General features: G+C 40.1%; 5 protein-coding genes across 6 annotated transcripts; all 5 read left to right on the top strand.

Moving 5' to 3' along the window:
* Nucleotides 1-1,266: 1,266 nt before the first annotated feature.
* LOC117243613 (protein IWS1 homolog) lies at nucleotides 1,267-3,265 on the top strand (the record flags this gene model as incomplete). Its single annotated transcript, XM_033511256.1, has 4 exons — nucleotides 1,267-1,777; nucleotides 1,838-2,416; nucleotides 2,481-2,936; nucleotides 3,007-3,265. Coding segments are annotated over 4 exons (1,797 nt in total), but the record flags the coding sequence as incomplete, so codon positions are not given.
* A 619-nt stretch (nucleotides 3,266-3,884) lies between these two features.
* LOC117243612 (flagellar radial spoke protein 2-like) lies at nucleotides 3,885-5,203 on the top strand. Its single transcript, XM_033511255.1, has 5 exons — nucleotides 3,885-3,902; nucleotides 3,989-4,228; nucleotides 4,309-4,505; nucleotides 4,589-4,826; nucleotides 4,901-5,203. Exons 1-5 carry the CDS (start codon nucleotides 3,885-3,887, stop codon nucleotides 4,994-4,996), a joined length of 789 nt encoding a protein of 262 aa, XP_033367146.1. The 3' UTR covers nucleotides 4,997-5,203.
* A 1,917-nt stretch (nucleotides 5,204-7,120) lies between these two features.
* On the top strand, nucleotides 7,121-9,052 carry LOC117243611 (zinc finger protein 512B-like). The gene is made up of 4 exons (XM_033511254.1): nucleotides 7,121-7,126; nucleotides 7,862-7,932; nucleotides 8,014-8,210; nucleotides 8,482-9,052. Exons 1-4 carry the CDS (start codon nucleotides 7,121-7,123, stop codon nucleotides 8,796-8,798), a joined length of 591 nt encoding a protein of 196 aa, XP_033367145.1. The 3' UTR covers nucleotides 8,799-9,052.
* A 1,612-nt stretch (nucleotides 9,053-10,664) lies between these two features.
* On the top strand, nucleotides 10,665-12,068 carry LOC117230325 (keratin, type I cytoskeletal 9-like). Its single transcript, XM_033487626.1, has 3 exons — nucleotides 10,665-10,688; nucleotides 11,145-11,655; nucleotides 11,741-12,068. Exons 1-3 carry the CDS (start codon nucleotides 10,665-10,667, stop codon nucleotides 12,037-12,039), a joined length of 834 nt encoding a protein of 277 aa, XP_033343517.1. The 3' UTR covers nucleotides 12,040-12,068.
* Nucleotides 12,069-14,086: 2,018 nt separating this feature from the next.
* On the top strand, nucleotides 14,087-15,691 carry LOC117230213. 2 transcript variants are annotated; one of them, XM_033487375.1, is made up of 5 exons: nucleotides 14,087-14,307; nucleotides 14,447-14,567; nucleotides 14,688-14,762; nucleotides 14,825-14,934; nucleotides 15,020-15,691. In XM_033487375.1, the coding sequence occupies exons 1-5, from the start codon at nucleotides 14,296-14,298 to the stop codon at nucleotides 15,206-15,208; spliced, it is 507 nt and encodes a 168-aa protein (XP_033343266.1). In that variant the 5' UTR covers nucleotides 14,087-14,295; the 3' UTR covers nucleotides 15,209-15,691. The 2 variants fall into 2 exon arrangements, with proteins under 2 accessions (XP_033343266.1, XP_033343265.1); XM_033487374.1 differs by having other exon boundaries at nucleotides 14,447-14,576.
* The last annotated feature ends 2,228 nt before the right edge of the window (nucleotides 15,692-17,919 follow it).

Genomic DNA, 17,919 nt, shown 5'->3' with positions numbered 1-17,919 from the left:
GAGAATATAGCAAACGTTCTGCATTAAACGTCACCGATGTGAAACTACTTTATTGGAAGAGAATTTTACACGAATCTTGAATTATTTTCACTTGTCGTACGCGGCGGGCAGGAAAGTGTGAAGAGTGTTTCCCTTAATCGCCATGATATTTGATAAGTATCCGGATTTCTAACTTTACTCCATTAAATCGAAGAGTTACAACTTGGTCTATAAAAGGATGATAATTGCACCGTGATTGTCCGATAGTAACATAATTATCGATTAGCTGACGAAAAACTTGTAAATAGCGTAATCGACTTTATCCTTACATGGTTTTGTTCTTTCTTTTTCTTTTTTTTTTTTTTACAATTATCGACATACCGATTCCTCTTTCGGTTTCCTACACACGTTGCGCCAGCTGTGATAGATTCAATTTGTGACAGAGTTCGTGCATCAATTCTAGAATGTATATTTACCGCGATAGGCTTTAACTTTCACTAGAAAAGATAGCTGGAAAGCAATTAGAAAGAAATTTTTTACGGTTCTTTCAGTCTACAACCTAAGAATGATATGCTTGAGTAGTTTCATGGGAACTATGAACAACGAATATTGGTCAGCTAATTGTACTTCCGGTGAATTCCATGGCCGTATTGTACGTTGAAACACGTTCGTATTAAATTTATTAACAAAGTTGTTTTTCTAAAGTCACTTTAACATACCTTTAATTATGTGTAAAATACTTAATGCACTGCGTGCATTATTCAAGAATACTGCGATGCGTATTGTCTTAGCGGATCTGCAATTAGTAGACTGCAAGCATCAGAGTATCAAATTAATTTTATTAAATGAAAGGTTTAATTTACTTTTTTCTTGAAACGTTATTATTAGGGAGACAGCAGTCACGGCGAAGGCAATAATTATTCACTGCATCGCAGGCACGCAATCGAGGAAATATCAATTAGCAAGGAGTTAGGTCGTTGACACGCTTGCTAAGCATCGGCAATCAGAGAGAGTCACGGAGATATAATTCAGTTTTTCTCGACACGCTTTTTGTCAATTACAGAAAAGTCAAATCCATTCGACTGTATCGCATCGCTAATCCCTGAATATAAAAGATCTCGAAGCCTGCGTTGCAGCCAGTTAAGAAGAAACGTCGGTATCTATTAAGTCGTTGTCGATTAAGCTGGTGCCATGTTGGTACGTCTTCTGTGATCTGTTTTATTTACGATAGTTATATTAGTGAATTTTGTGAGGAAATAATCGTTAAACGATTGATTGTTAACGTAATATGTGTCTGAATGGTTGAATATATTGCAGGTATTTTTTACCGCTTTAATCGTATCGACGCTGAATTCGGCTACAGGAGTAGAACATCAATTTTTGTCTTCAAGCTTCGCGAGATCAAAAAGAGGGGTGGTCGAAACTGGTCACAATGTTCTTCAAGATTATAAATCTCATCAAATTCAACCGATCGGGCCAAATATGCGAAGCATTGGTTCGAGTAATGCAAAATCTCCATCGCATTATAAAAACGTTCAAATTGTGAAAGAGCCTCCGTTAGTCGGAGGTAGCATTCCATTAGCGTACAGCGATACTTTTAAACAATCACCGCCGTATGCTACTTCGCCATTGTCCGTTTATTCCTTCGAATCTCGAAACAACGAACGATTATTGCCATATTCTGATAATTTGTTTACCATGTCAACTGGCTATAAAACTACAGGTGACGATTTTGCTAAACCGCTGAAACAAGCTGGTACGCACCTCCAACCAAAGTTTAACCAAAATGTAGCAACAGGTGTAACAATTAATCATTTCAACTAACGTTAATCCTTCCGATCGATTTCTCTCTTTGCAGATACAAATCTCCAAGTTCCCGTGTATAAGACTGGTTACCTGTTGCCAAAAATCTCAGAATCGCAGAGTTACGCGCCTATGTTCCAAAACGAGAAACCTCCATTGCCGATGCTTCAAGTACAAAAGAGTCGAGAGTTACCTCAGTACTTGTCCAGTACGCAAAGCCAACCACTCGTGTTGAACCCTGTAGATCAACAGTTCAATTTCGCAGTCAGAACGCCGAAGCTAAACAGCGTACAACTGAGTACACCTTTCCTGTCGCCGCTTTCCAGTTTTCAGGGTCAAGTGGTGCCAATTTCCACCGTAGATAACAACGCGCAATTTCCGCAATACAAAGGCGCCGCGGTAGACGTATACCCAACTGTCAGTAGCTTCTCACCGATGGCTTATCAGCCTATCCAACCTCAGTCGCGATTGCATTTTGCACACGATAACGTTCAACGTGTGCAATCTGTTGACAATGTACGTCATGCTACGCCAGCGCAAGAAATTCGATCTGACGTGGAGATCATTGACAAAAAGAAACCTGCGCCTCCGCCTAAGACCGACGACGACGAGGATGACGCCGATAACGACGAAGGTATACAGCAATATAATTCTTACCAGAGTACAATTCCAATTTAATGAGCGAGATTGTTGTGCAGATTATGTACCTCGTGAGAAACAATACGGAGCAAATTCAGAGGAAGACGACGACGACTACGAAACTAGATCTGGAAAATACTTTAAGGCGCCAGCAACGGAAGGTAACTTTAAGCCATCGACCTCGTTTCCCTTCAAGCAATACGACGAAAAATTTGGCAAATATTCGAGTCAGAATCGTAACGCAGAAGGTGATAAGAAGCCCAAATATGATGATTATTCTTCGTCGAACGATGAGGATGACGACGAGCAAGCGCCATCAACTAAATATAACTCGGATCGCGCGCCATCAAAAAGCTTTTACAGTAGGCAAGAGGATGAAGAAAACGATGATAGACATGGTTATGAAAGACAAAAGACTGAAGAAACGTCCGATGATGCGAACGCATCTAAATACCTTGACAAGAACATCGACGAAGAGTTTGAAACATTGTACAGAAAGAAATTGCCAAGACAAGGTAAGTGTTCTTTAATTAAATATTGTTCTTTGAAGGAAAGAACAAGCAATGAAGCGGCGAATAATCGTAGAGTACATCCATCTGAAAGAAGTTCCAGAAGTAGAATATGGATCGAGCTCGTCGAAAGGAAACGGAAATGATTACGAGGATCCTTCGGGCGAAGGAAGTTTTAGGAATTTTAGGTATTTCAAAAATTTCCACGATTTCAAAGACTCTGAAGGATTTAATTCTGATATTGTAAAAAGATTCAGCTTGCTGCCCGAAACGACGTACGGAGGATCTTTTGGATACAAAATACCTAAAAGAAACGCGGCATCTTAAATATGCGAATGACCTCATGATTTACCAAAATATGTTAGTATTTAGAATCTAATTATGCTGTATACTGAGCTCAGTGCATATAATTTATCTAAAGTTTTGATATGTTATTTATATTGTTATGTTTGTTTGTATATAATATATTGAACATAAATTTTTGTCGTAACTAAGACAATGTTAGATATTGGATTATTTCATTTCCATGAGAAAACATACCTCTTCGTAAGAACATATCAGCAGGATATTGCGATATCGATCGAATGAGTTGACCTTCTCGCGCGAACGATATGGCCTACCGGAAGTGTGCGAGACGTAGTTATTTCTCGATATGTTTCTTGATATAAATATAACATAGCCACTTCGATTCATCAATTTCCGAACGAGTAACCAGTCTTCCGGCGACTAATTGTACAGCAGCGACACCACGACCAATCGTCATTAAGCGACAAAGGCTTATAATTTTCCCGCGGTATTCCTATTTTTACATTTTCTCTTAATTGCATCAATTAATTTTGTCATTACATCGATGTCGATGGAGCGTTCTCTTACGAATTGCAATCTGTATATATACTCGTTCCACGAGTTGGAGAACTCAGTATCATCGATAACATCGTCTACAACTCTTCCAGCATGAAGATCACCTACATGGTAATAAGCATTTTAAGCCTTGAAATCTTTTTCTTAATCGCCGTTATCGAGGCAGTGATATTAAGAAAACGGAGAAAATTTTTCAGATCGTTGTTGCGTTCGCTTTGGTCAGCATCGCGGAGCCAAAATTGCCACCAAAAAGAAAGGAAAGAAGCGTAACTATATTAGGACCATCTGGTTATGACTTTCTTGGAATTGAGCCAATCTTTTCTACCGATTCATGGTCTCCAAACAGTTTTGGACCAATTCCCTGGAATGCTGCAAAAGTACCAGATATTCCCTTACCGCAAGTTCAGGTCCAAGCGACGCATGACGTCGCTCTTCAGGTATGGCAGACTAATTTGCATCCCTTTTAATTAAGAAAGTCCGCACTTTGCTTCACACCGTGGTTTCTCGTTAATCTCAGACGTTAAGGGAACCACCTAGTGGCACACCCAGCGTTGCATATCCTCCGGATGTGCTGAAAGCTATTCAACAGGCGAAGGAAGCAAATCAAAATGTAAATCGGGCGCAGCATAAGGTAGCAGAAGCTAAACAAGCTGCCATTGTTCAGCAGAAGGTTGCTCTGGCTAAGGAAGCTGCGGCAAGGGAAGCTGTGGCGCGGTAAATGCATGCATTTCACAAGATGTTTTCCAAAGAGTGAAATTACTTAGTTCAATACGTTCGTCGACTATTTACATGTATAGATCGCAAGAAATTTCGTCTGCTGCTGAAGCTGAAGCTAAATCGAGCGCAAAACAGTTAGTAGCTTTGCAACAAAGATTGGCGTCATTGAAGGATGCGGTTGCAGCTGCACAGCGGGTTGCCGCAGCAAGGGAAGCAGCTGCGGCTGCTGCCATTCAGAGAAACGCTGCTGCGACGGCTGCTGAGTTACAGAAACAGGACGTTGACAAACAGATCAGTCAAAGCGAGCAGGAAGCAAAGGTGACAAATCGTCAATTAGTTTACACGAGTTTGAACGGAGGCAGTTGGTGCACCGAACTGTTGTTAATTTACAGGAAAAAGATATAATCGCTGCCAAGGAGGAAGCTGTTGCAAATGCTGTACGACTCGCGTCATTAGGAAAATCGACGCATCATCCTTGGGGTCGTTAAACGCTTTCCACGTAAAATAACCACGAATGTTTTTTTTCTATTCTCTGTTATAGTTACGGTGATGGTTTATCTCATTTCTTATTCTCGTTACAAATAAAGTTTGTTTTCTGCAAAACTTATCGATTACTTCAACCGGCACATTGTGAATAGAAAGTGCGACGTGTGCTTTCACCAACAAATATATTGTACCATAAGACTCCGAGAATATATGCGGCTATATGTATCATCATTATTATCGCGCATTACGTTTAATCGCCCTGAGCGGAAAGAAGCTATCTCTTCTTATGCCATCGAACGAACGTTTTAGCGTCACATCGGTAAAAGATTACCTAACAACGCGTGATCGTGACGCACTCATCGGCCGATCATCGTGGTAACTGGATCGTTAAAAATAATCATGCTGGAACAATGTTGCTTCCTTTCACGAGAAACTCTAGCGTTAAACAAGGTGGTCAGGATCCTTTGAAAATTGCCATTTCCTGATCCGGCGTAAGACAATAGTGTAGCAGTTTACCGCGTATTCGTGGGAAGTGGCAGTGAAAGTGACGGTGGGCAGGGTGATTCGTTCCGCAGGAAGACGGTATCGATAGTCAAAGAATGCAATATCTAGTTACGTGCAACACAACGCCCAGCAGCCACAGCAGGAGAACGACCGAGTTAGATAAACTCTCTGCGTCGAATCTACCAGCGTATCCCAACCGGAATCCTTTCACTCACCTCTCTTTCTTGACCATCCGTAATACTCCCTTTCTCCCCGTTACGGTCTCCGCGATCCTGTCGAGCTGCTCTGCTTCTACGAATCAGGAGTAATTACGTGGGAAGAAAGTCGTTCGATCAAAGTCACTCTTTCTTTGCTCGATGTCTTCTATACTCGTTCTGTGACCATTCACCTCGATAATGGCCCTTTCTGTCAGCGCCATAGAAAGGAAACGAAAGGAATTCACCGATGTATCCTTGTAATCATCGTTTAGTTTGGATGGCAATTTGGATTCGTTTCGATGTTTTCATAGAAAAGGGTCTTAAAAGTTACCCTTTCGTTCTCGAGATTTAAGTTTCTAGATGTGTCGCGCAAGCGATAAAAGGTATTGGCGCTTATCAACGGTTCTATCGTTATCCAAGACTTACCCTGCCTCGTCTAAAGAATCGCGATAGTCACCTTGTATAACTTGGGGTAGATACAACTATTATAACGAACAAGCACGCCTCCTTTCACGTCGAACTGTCCAACACTTTCATCTATACCGCTTTTTCGGATTTGCTCGCTTTTTGCCTTTTACCTCACCCAGTTTTATTTGCTTTGCTTTCTTATTGCGTGAAAGATCGCGTTACTGCCAGTGAAACTAGCCGTAACTCGATTTTTGTAACAATCGGTGTCATGAAAGCGTTCCATTCTATATTCGTTTGAAAAAAGTTAAAGTCGTTAATTGCCAACAAATAGCTGCGAATTATTAACTTGTCCAGCGACTCGCGGTTGTCCTATTTTGCACACGTTGCGATATTGCAATAATAACATCGATGCGAGGTACAGCACAATTTCTGTAGCGTTCGATTTAATTCCTTTGGAACGACATGGTTGACTTTCATGCGAGAATTTCACGCTGGTGACATCGCAAAATAAGGCAAAACGGAAGAAAGAGAGTAGGAAAAGAAATCGATTTCAACGCTGGATCGGTAGAGAGGATCACGGACGGTCCGCATAGGCGTTCACCACGCTCTCCGCGTTCTACGTTACTTGGAAAATCTGACGATGCATTTCGTCGAAGTACTCTGAACGAAGTAGATACAACGGTGTTTTGTCGAGAGAAAGCTTGTCCAAAAGCTATACGGGCTGAGAAATCTTGGTCCCAATGGATCGCGTCCATTAACTGTACTTAGATTATACTATGTATATAGGTATGGCACACGGATCGATGTTTCCGTAATTAAGAATGAAATTAAATTACGCACGTAGCGGTGAAAGCTCGCTTGAATGAATCAAAGATCTATTACAAAGATTACAGTCTAAACTTTTAACTTCTTCCGATCGTGATCGCTTACCTTTTGGAATCTTCGATTCCGCCACGGTGACGTAAAAAATTTATTCTCGCTTGGATGCAACGGCGTCGAGTTTCAACGCAAATTGATATGGATGTAAGTATTTCCTACAGTTTAGCGTAGTCTTGGATATAAATGCGAGCATGCAAGTCCGGTTTTCAAGAGAGAAAGATTATCCACGCGTCTGGGAAAGGGAGAGGGAGAAAGCGTATAAAAAGGATTGGTCCATCGTCAAGCACTCGCAGTATACGTATTCGTTTCTTCATCTACTGTCCCATTAGTAATCGAAAAATGCTTTCTTGGTCTTTTGTAAGTATCCGAAAAAAAAAAGAAAAGAGGATGGATACGATCGATCTGATGGACATACACGTAGGCACGCGAACGAGAGGATCTCGAATCTCGGGGGAAACAGTGAATCGTGACCGAATGTTACACATCCTTTGCAAGTTCCGCTCATAGCGCAAACAATGCCGGTGAAAAGTGAATATTGGTATTTGCATACTTTCTTCTATACGCACTTACGTATTTGCGATGGCGATGGCTCGTAAAGTCGGCAACATCGTGGCCCCTATTCATCCCGCGCTTTATATTCATACCTCGAAACGAAGTTACGATCGCACTCTGTGGATATATCGTTGCAAATATGTGATTTACTAGCATCAGTTGACCGAGTTTAGAAAGTGCCAGCTGCGAACAACAGAACTTCGAACACGACGCGACTGATTTCTCTCGTCTCTACCCTACTTGTCCGTGCTCATACTTGATCGACAAAAAAATTAGAAGCCCGATATCGTTCTCGTGGACCTTGAATCTAACTATCGATTGTTTCAGGTATGGGTAGCAATCATATTAGCGAAATACGTAATAGCTAGCATCGAAGGTAGTCCCGGAGGTTGGCAGGGGTAAGAGATTATTTAGGTCTGTTTTTCATATATCTCGTAAATTGAAGCATTCGCCTAACTCGGATCGTTTGTAATTAATAGAATATCGACAGGCAGCGATTATGGATCAGGACATGGCTTAGAATTAGGTGGCCTGTCCAGTTATGGTTCCTATGGCGGCGGTGGTGGACTGGATCATGGATTGCACGGAGGACAAGTTCATTACGCTGAAGCTGTACCGGTGAGCGAGCACGTGGAAATTACGAGGCCCGTGCCAGTACCTGTCGTCAAAAACGTTGGTAAGTTTGCCTCATCGATTAAAATGCTGACGTTAATTGCCATCGTGAAACTAGATAAGCGTTAAACCATAACCTTAAATTTACGAAGTGTTCGATCAACCTCATACTCTCGGCGACAATTCACACTTTGATCAAACTCTCATCCTCGATTATACGTATATATAATATTCGATAATTAACGCAAACCAAATGAACATCGTGAAATCTAATTCATTGTCGCAAAATTTCTTCGAATAATTGCTTAATTAAAAAACTTTTTACACTACTACAGGAGTACCGGTTGCTCAACCAGTGGCCATAGGAGTTCCACATCCAGTCGCCGTAGGAGTACCACAGCCCTATCCAGTTCACGTACCGGTTGCAAAGCCAGTTGCAATTCCCGTGGTGAAGACCGTGGCCGTTCCAGTCGAGAAGAAGGTTCCATTTCCCGTGGAAAAGGTGATACCGGTCCCAGTAGAGAAACACGTGCCTGTACCGGTGGAGAAACACATACCAGTGCCCGTGGAAAAACCGTACCCCATTCACGTGCCGGTTTACAAACACGTATTCCACAGGGTGAAGTCTCATGGTCACGGATGGAGTCATTAAACGTTACAACATGATACTCTGAAGATATATGCAGATTTACACGTATGGCCGTAACAGCAAGCGAGCGTAACTTCTGCGTGTGTATCAGCTAGTCTATACGGCAGAAGATTGCGATTCTCTTCCTCGAATGATCACAGAGAAGGCTCTTCGTCTTCGATCGGGCACACATTGTTGTATAGATCGAAGAAATCAACGAGCCATCTATCCAGGAGTCGTAAAATGTCTCCAATGCTGTTTGTATTTATGGTTGTTTGTTTTGTTGCTGTGTTATCAAATAAAAAATTAATTTTTAATTGAACCCAGCCTCTGTTTGTCCTCTATTCGCTGTAAACTAACGTTATTTGATCGATTACGTGCGTACGTTGGCAGATCTCTTTTGTCATCCATCAGAATTAAAAATAATAGATAGTTAGCCGTTATTTCCAACACGTGGAAAACTCCATTTATTACCTTCTCTCGACTAATTCTATTATTAACGAGTTTAGCTAACGGTAGGTCGCAATCGTTGCAGGATAGTTACAGTGTAGTCGCAAACAGCCATTTTAATATGAGCGCACGTGTTCCCTGATCTGTCGGAATAATTACTCGTAATCTGACAAGTAATCAGATGTTATCAATAGGCTGGGCAAATTATACCTTTCCCATTAATTTCGATAGATCGCGAAATTTCGGTATTTTTGATATAACGGATGGTCGCTTCGTTAAATCACGTTGATATACAAGAGAAACATGATAAGGACTGAAGTCACGAATTTCGTTATATCTCACCCGCCCCCTAATTATTATTATAATTTTCTGGATAACAACGGACAGATAGCACAGTTCGTGTCTAGATGATCTCAAGACGGTTCGTTATGCTCTCTCCACAAGCTCGGATAAATTCAAAGCTACGTGAGCTAGACACGTGTATCAGATATCGTTGTACACGATCATCGTCAATTTGTCACATAGCGTGAGCATTTTCTATATCATTGCAGACACATAACTGACGCGAAAGTTTCTAACAACGATGTTCTGGCTTTATTAGCGAAATAGTTTTAGCTTGTCGAATTAATGCGAAGCAAATAATATGGTAATCGGAAATCGATCTATACATTAGAGGCTCTTAATGCTTTTTTGCGCATATATTATAAAACCACCTATTTCCACATTTTACATCTTTTATTTACATTTTCCAGATTGTTTGCTTACGTTTTACTTGTTCGTTTAGAGCCTTTTCTCTTCTGATTGTATGTACGCGCGTATAATAAAGCGAACAATTCCCTACGTCGCGAGGAATATCATGCGATACACACGGGACGTGTTAAGTATTAGAAATTCTCGCGGGTGCGTGGGAATCACGATACGCTATGAAGTCGCTAAATCGTATTTTCTACGAAACTTTAAAGGAAAAGAGTCGTAATTACTTAATAAGAAAATCGTTCGATCTCGTTAATTACGTTGAATTCAGAAAAAATTGAGAGAACGATAAAGAAAAGAAGCATTGTGTTCAAAGTGTCCAAGCCATATCGGCAATGTGCATTCACGAGTCTAAATAGTTCCGTTACTTTTGAATATGTATCGACTTAACGGTGGGAGCACCGGTCAGTGACAGTCGATGAAAATTGTGAATGTACGCGAGCACTCGCCTATGAATAGAGCAGAAAATGTCTAATTCACACGGTGCTGGCGGAATCACAAAAATGGCCAATACTTACGACGCGTTCGCCGCACCGATACCTGAGAAATAGCGATTTATTATAGCGAGCAGGACTAAACTACACCGTCGACAGTGAAAGGCCCAGTGGTATATTAAGACGAGCAATGAGCAAAGATGTATCAGTCGCCGAAGAAACTTCTACAACTAGCAGTCAGGTGTATACTTGCATGCGCCTAAACATGAACAAAATCGTGAGTAAAGAATTCGGAAAATTCCTGTATCCACGCGACTCGTACACTTACGAATCGAACAATAAAGCTTCTTAACAGTTAATCGATTAAAGGAATTGCTCGTATTTTTCCAATGTATTTTTTCACCGTCACTCGCTAATAACTTGAAAAAGCGTTCGCCTTTTCTTTTCTCACTTTCCGTATTTCTTCCGACTCCTTGTCACCGTGACATTAATTAACAATAAAAGGGCGAGCAATTCAAAGATCGTTTATCAATAATTTTCCACGCCACATAAAGACGTTTCATTTGGCAACCAGTAATCACAATTCTATTATTTACGGAAAGATCATCGCGTTCAATATTGCCATTATATTTACTCGCAAAGAAACGGTGCATTTTCTTTCTAAGCACATTCTATTTCAGTCAGCCGACATTCAAACGCACATTCACTAACGTGAACTTTACCTTCAACGTAGGTGCTACTTTCCCTGGTGTCCTTGGCCGCGAGCGTGCCGGTGATCGTGCAACAGAATCAAAATGAATTTCAGCCTCAATTACACGGAGGTTTTCAGCCGCTAGAAAGGTCTGATCAGGAAGGTCTCGGCACTTCCTCAAGTGGAAGTTACGGCAGTGATTATGGCGGTAGCTACGGTGGTGGTAGCTACGGTGGCGGTGACTATAGTAGTGGTAGCTATAGTGGCGGTAGCTATAGTGGCGGAGAATATGGTGGTAGTTACGGCGGTGGCTTTGGCGGTGGTGACTTTGGCGGCGGTCACGGTGGAGGCCTCGAGGGATCTTCCGGCGGACACTTGGAGTCTGGCGGTGACCACTTGGGCTCCGACTACTCTTCCCTAGGAGGTGGATACGAAGGTGGAGACGAAGGTGGAGTTTCCCTTGACGGAGGTCATAGTGTAGTGCAAAGTGTTCCCGTGTCCGAGCATGTTGAGGTAACGAAACCCGTACCGGTCAAGGTGGTTAAACACATCGGTAAGTTATAATTACGATTCTTTGTAAAAACTTTTCCTATCAACATCTCTACCTGTAATATATTTTACAAATACTTTGCTTTCAGGGGTACCGGTTCCTCAGATCTTGAAGATAGGCGTACCCCACCCAGTGCCAGTCGGTGTTCCTCAACAGTACCCGGTAGCTCATCCAGTTCCAAAATTGGTTCCCGTACAAGTGATAAAGACCGTCGCTGTGCCAGTGGAAAAGAAGGTTCCATTCCCGGTTGAGAAGCATATTCCAGTACCAGTAGAAAAGCCCATTCCTATTACGATCGAGAAGCACGTGCCAGTGCCAGTCATCAAACCGTATCCCATAAAAATACCCGTGTACAAAACGATCTACCATCACGCGAAGAAGCACTAAACTTTAGCGACTCGTTACGGAACGATCCATCCGACTGATACTAAAACGACTGCACACACGTTCATCGCTTTTGCTCACGGTTCGGTTCCAGATTGAACAACTATGATGGAATCGCGGTGAATTTGATCGTTGAGGCTGGCTAGATTTATGGCCGACTAAATTTTAATTGTTTTTATCCTGTATATACATGAAACAATGTTATCGCTGTTTATTTTTTTTAATTTTATAAATGTTACTGTTTTTGTTTTTCAATAAAAATGTTGAAAATAATATGCACAGCTTCTGTTTTTTAAGCGAGAAATTTAATCTCCAACAAGTTTGAAGCAATTTCCTCATTGTCTGTACTGTCGTACGTCAAACGTGATTAATGTTTCATCGGATCGATGTTTAATCGCAAAGATGAGATTGATATATCGAGCGAGCGCTACTTATGGTTAGCTGTAGCTTTACATCGCGAACGAGCTTCTCTGTTTCAAAAAAATATGAACACATACTTTTCGAGAGAAATCGAATAAGCAAATCGAGGCAACTTTCCACGTAGGATTAGACGGAATGAATTTTTACGTAGTAGATAGATGCGGTCATTGTACTTTAACGCACTCAAGATCATAATCAAAACTTTCACTGGTATTTTCGATGCATCAGATACAGATTCTATGGAAAGTGAATGTACATGTATATCTACCAGTTCAGGATGGAAAAGAGCACTTGATCAGCAAATGAACCTCGAAGACAGAGGAAGTCCAGCAAGGTTACAAATAAGTGGTCTTTACTTGGTTACCTTATACCTGGTTTAACAAAATTTATAGGAAGTAGCATGGTCATGGCTTTCCTCTGTACTTAAGACAATAGGCAATCATATCTGTGTATTAATAGCTGGCATAGAGAAAAAGACATTCCTAAATAATTTACGCGCTTGTGATTAATCTTTCCAGTCATAAATCTATAAATAATTATGTGATTTTGTAACATCCCACAAACTGCCGTTGGATTCAAAGAAATACATAATATGGTAATAATGGCTACTTAACAAATAGTGGGCTAGCGAAGATACGGGGATGAATCTTGTTTATTCAAAATAAGATGTTTAATTTTTCATGCTTGATTTTGAGCGAATCTTCAGGATAAAAGTGCTGCGGTACGTTTATGCTGAAACCTACCATTTCTGAGATATTTGACTTTGTCCATCCTATTACTTTCGTTATCCAAAGTGTCGATCATGTGCAACGGATTATTGCTGTATGTGTTACGATAGACTGGAACGACAAAAGAAGTAAAGAGTGCAACGGTTCAAAGATTACAACGTTGTATCGATGCACACGGTTGACACTTGGAACAATTTACATAACGAAAATAATAGAACGAGCAAGGTTGAATATCTCAGAAACGGTAAATTTTGGAACAAATGTATCCGAATACTTTTACACTCGAAATTCGCTATTCTTTCGAAAACAAGCATAAAAAGTTGGACATCTCATCGAAAAAAAAATAAAAATTGGTCTGTATATCCCCACTACGCATCCACCTATCAAAAAATCATTATTACCACATCATGTATTTTTTTAAATTTTACAACTTTCGTTGTTAACATTTTCGCGTATTGTTGGAAATAACAAACATGTTCAGATATTTTAAAGTTTGCGGATACACTGTACAATGTACGTACGATATCGAAATATAAGATAGAAGTATACGTATCCTTAACGATCTTTTATCAATCACGCGTAAACGCATCTTCGTGCCATCTAATGTTCATTTTCCTCATCCTGGCTTTACATTTTACTTTTATGATTATTATCTGAAATATTTTAGCATCCCTCAGCATGTTTCAAGTATAATTAATGTATCAGGCGACTAATCGCTATCAGGAAGTAGGAAACAGGAAGTATTCCGTGATTGCATATACGTTTGACCGTGGTTTCATTTCGTTTGATTTCAAGCGCATTCAAATGAGTGGTAGAAAGATATGCAATTAAGTCAGGTAATGAGACTAAGGAATTGCATGGAAATAAAGCAGCGCGGTGTCCGGGTTAGCATAGGATGGAAATCCTGTATTACGTAAGAGTTTCATCAAGCATATACGATGTTTGCAGGAATAGAGAAATGTAACCCGATAGTGAAGGTGTCGAATAGAATTTCGCGTGATAGTGGGGTTGCTTGTCCCTTGTAGAACAGTATATAAAGTGACTACGCTAAGAATTTCTCTTGAGTTGGTCTTTTATTCAACACGTACTCGTATACACTGAGCAAGGGGACATGGAAAAAATCGTACGTCAATTTAATACGTGACATCTATATAGATACTTATGCTAGTAATCAATAACGAAAGTGTCATGTGGTTCATACGTAATCGAATCGACAATGTTCTTCTGTGATAGTAGACTCGTTCAAGATTTATCTTTTACAGATTGTAATTTTAACGATCGTTTCCTCCTGTTGCGCCGGGGAATTAGGATTTGGCGATCATGGATTAAGTTTGGGGGAAATTGCCGTGGGTCACGGCGAAGAAGAAATTGGTCTAGGTTTAGGTGAATTAGGTTTGGTCAACATATCAATATTATTCGTAAACGTTATAAATATTATTAGTAGTAAAAGGGCTACACTTGAACACCGTATAAACGACGAAACCATGTTTTATTTTATGTCAGGTGGATCAGAGCACGAGATCAGTCTAGGAGGTCACGGAGAAGGTGGACACTTCATACCATCTGTGAAAACAATTGGTATGTGAATTAGTATCAATTAAACATAGAAATTCACATCACATTTGGTTTAATTGCAATAGGAATACCAGTCCCTAAGAAGGTTCCTTTGCTGATACCTCACCTGCAGGTTCAACATATTCCACAGAGTTATCCAGTTCCAGTGTTCGTACAAAAACCTGTTCCATATCCGGTAAATACTCTCGATTAAAATTTCATCATTCCTTGAAATGTCTTTTAAATATTTAACCTGGCAAAATATTATTCGTTTATTTTAGGTGGAGAAGCAAGTATTTTCGAAGGTGGAGAAGAAAGTACCCACGCCCGTCGAAAAAATCATTCCAGTGAAAATTGAGAAGCCCGTTCCATTCACTATAGTGAAGCATATTCCTGTTCCAGTGGCGAAGCCTATTCCAATTAAGATTCCAATTTACAAAACAGTAGTGCACAGCTCCAAGAGCCATTAAGCCTGTGAAATTGGCGTTGTTGATTGTTCTTGTTTTAATCGTTGCGGCAGAAGTGCGTCGTTGAAATTACAGTTTCTACGTGTTTTATATTTATATTGTTTTGTTATACATCGTACTTAATAGTTTCGTGCGTTAAAATTATTTATTAATAAATGTAATTATATTAATTACAAATGCATCGTCCACGCTTATTTACACCTGTTAAACAGTAAAGTTAGTTCTCGTTTTTTAAATTATTTATTCCATTGTTCAACTTATTTTATTAGCTAAGCTATTTTATTTTACTCTTCAATGTTGTCAATTAAATTGTATAAGAATCATATTGAATCGTCTAGGCTGTTCTTTTCGTCTATAAGAACAGATGCAGAAAGATTTACGTGGTATTACGTTAACGGAATGTTACAATTATTGGTCTGCGTTTCACAATGGAGATGGAAGGCACGGAGGAGAAAGGAGAATGTGGTACGATCGAGGCATTCGTAGCGAAAGCCATCATAATAATCGTCTTCCTCTGTCATTGACCTTCGTAAATTCGACTGCGGCGGCACAGAAAGAATTCGCAAAAAGAAAATGTACGAAATTCTTAGATGTCAGATGATAAAGTTTTGCCGAAAAATGAGAAAGGAAATTCGAAGAAGACTTTCACTCTCCTTCTCTTTTTTTCTTACAGTCCCTCGAACGCGGAATAACGCGAAGTCGACATTAAGAGGAAGATCATAACTCATAATGATCTAACCGTCGGAATACTTGTAACGAACGAGCGCATCGTCCCTCTATCTGACAAAGGTGCATTAGCATAGTAACGTGGTCGCGATAAAAAGAGCTGAAAAAGAATGTTGGAAGAAAAACCGCGATGCGGAAGAAAACCAAGGCGAAAGTAAAGCATAAAATGATCTACCGTTCTGTTGATCTTGGCAATCAGGAGATTGTAAAAGAAGGGAGAACAGCTGCTAAAATACATCGTGTAGGTATGAGAAACTGTACTGTAAGAGATTATTGACCTCCTCTGTAGAAACTCGTTAATATACCCTGGCTGACATTTCCATTTTTACGAATAATCAAGTTGGATTTTATTTGTACGATGCAACAGAAGAGGCGGAGGAATGACGTAAAAGGATTATTCAGAAGAAAGTTTAATATCCGGGAAAGAAAAAAGAATTCGTTAATAATTCCTCGATGTCGAGACAATTTGAAGATTAAAATTTTATATTTATATATATACTTATACTTTGCCGCTCTTTATACATCTAAGCACGATGCTACTTTATTATGATTCTCATTACTCGATTGAAACAATCGATTAAATTAGCCTGAAAAAATATTCGGAAACGGTAGACTTAATTAGCCGCGTAGAAGTATAGAAAAAAGTGCAGGACTTCCTCTCACGATTCCTTTCGCGTACACCTCTCTCAACCATCACTTCCGGTAGTCGATAACGAGCATAATTCATTGTAGCTATTTGACGTTAGAAACAAGATCAAAAGGAACAGTGAAAGAAATGGTTGCTACAAGAAAAAGTTCCTCGGTAAAAGTAAAATGTGTTCTATGCGTAACGGTTTTTAAGAAGCATAGATACGCCTATATTGTATATCAAACGTTCTACTGTCCTTCAAATTTCTAATCAAAGAGAAATCGCTGTTTTGTCTTATGTAACGAACGTCGATCGCGTCTGTTAAATGAACGCTTTTTGGTTGGGACAACCAATCTTAAATCAAAAGGAAAAACATTGACAATATTACTCGCTTGCGATCTGGGGAGTGATCGAATATACCTTGAGCTATATACTCGTCAGTACGTACTCCAGCGTACTTTCCATGTAAGAGAAACAGAAAAATATGAGAAAGGGTTGAACGCACAAGCTTTCCTCCTCAAGTACACCTGCTGAGCAGACTAAACGACTCTTCGACTTTTAATAGATAAATTAGAACAAAAACGGGTAGAAATGCTACTTTCGCTTCTTCGAAGAGGTTGAGTCTTCTTGAATCGTGTTTGAACTTTGAACGCCGTTAGATTTCTATGGCGAACCTCGTTTCTGCGTACATAGGATCTATTCAAGCAATCGACAGCGTAGGTTCGACATTTAATGTGACATGCATCGCGTGCCACACTCATTAATGAGATTGCGCTCCGCTTAAAACAGCATCCGTGTTCGTGATAAATAAACAAATAAATCAAACCGTTAAAAGGCTGGTCATATAGCTTTCGCTTTCGAGAAGATTTTACCCCGACGTAATTAATTTCGCCGAACAAATTTAATAAGACGAGAAGCAAATTGTAACTTCCGAGTTTAATGCGAACGCTGTCTCTATATTTGGGACGACGAAAATTTGCACAGAGGAAGCAGTATACGCTCGTAAATCCAACCGAAATCCGAGACAAACTTTCCACCGTGAAATGACAGCACATTGGTACACTATCTCTCATATAGAGATATCATCGTATTATATATGGCACGCATTCGCATTAAATTCACAACGTGATTGCAATTATCTCTTAATCTCTCTTATCTCTAAGAATCTGGGATTAATATACGTGTTTAATATGTCGAACGATGAGAACGACGAGAGATTTACGATTACAACGAAAAGCGAATTAAAAATGTTTTGGCATTTCTCTTGGGCGTAGCGAGAAGTACAAAACGAAGAGGGCAACAGATACACTTTCTGCTCCCGTCTCTTAATCTGCCTATCTCAACTCTGTGATAAAACAGA

The sequence above is a fragment of the Bombus vosnesenskii genome, unplaced genomic scaffold (assembly GCF_011952255.1).
Source record: "Bombus vosnesenskii isolate JDL3184/JDL3185 unplaced genomic scaffold, Bvos_JDL3184-5_v1.1 scf7180000013266, whole genome shotgun sequence".
Taxonomy (NCBI): Eukaryota; Metazoa; Arthropoda; class Insecta; order Hymenoptera; family Apidae; genus Bombus; species Bombus vosnesenskii.
Note: the sequence above shows the minus strand (reverse complement) of the source record. Positions and strands in the feature narration are given on the sequence as shown.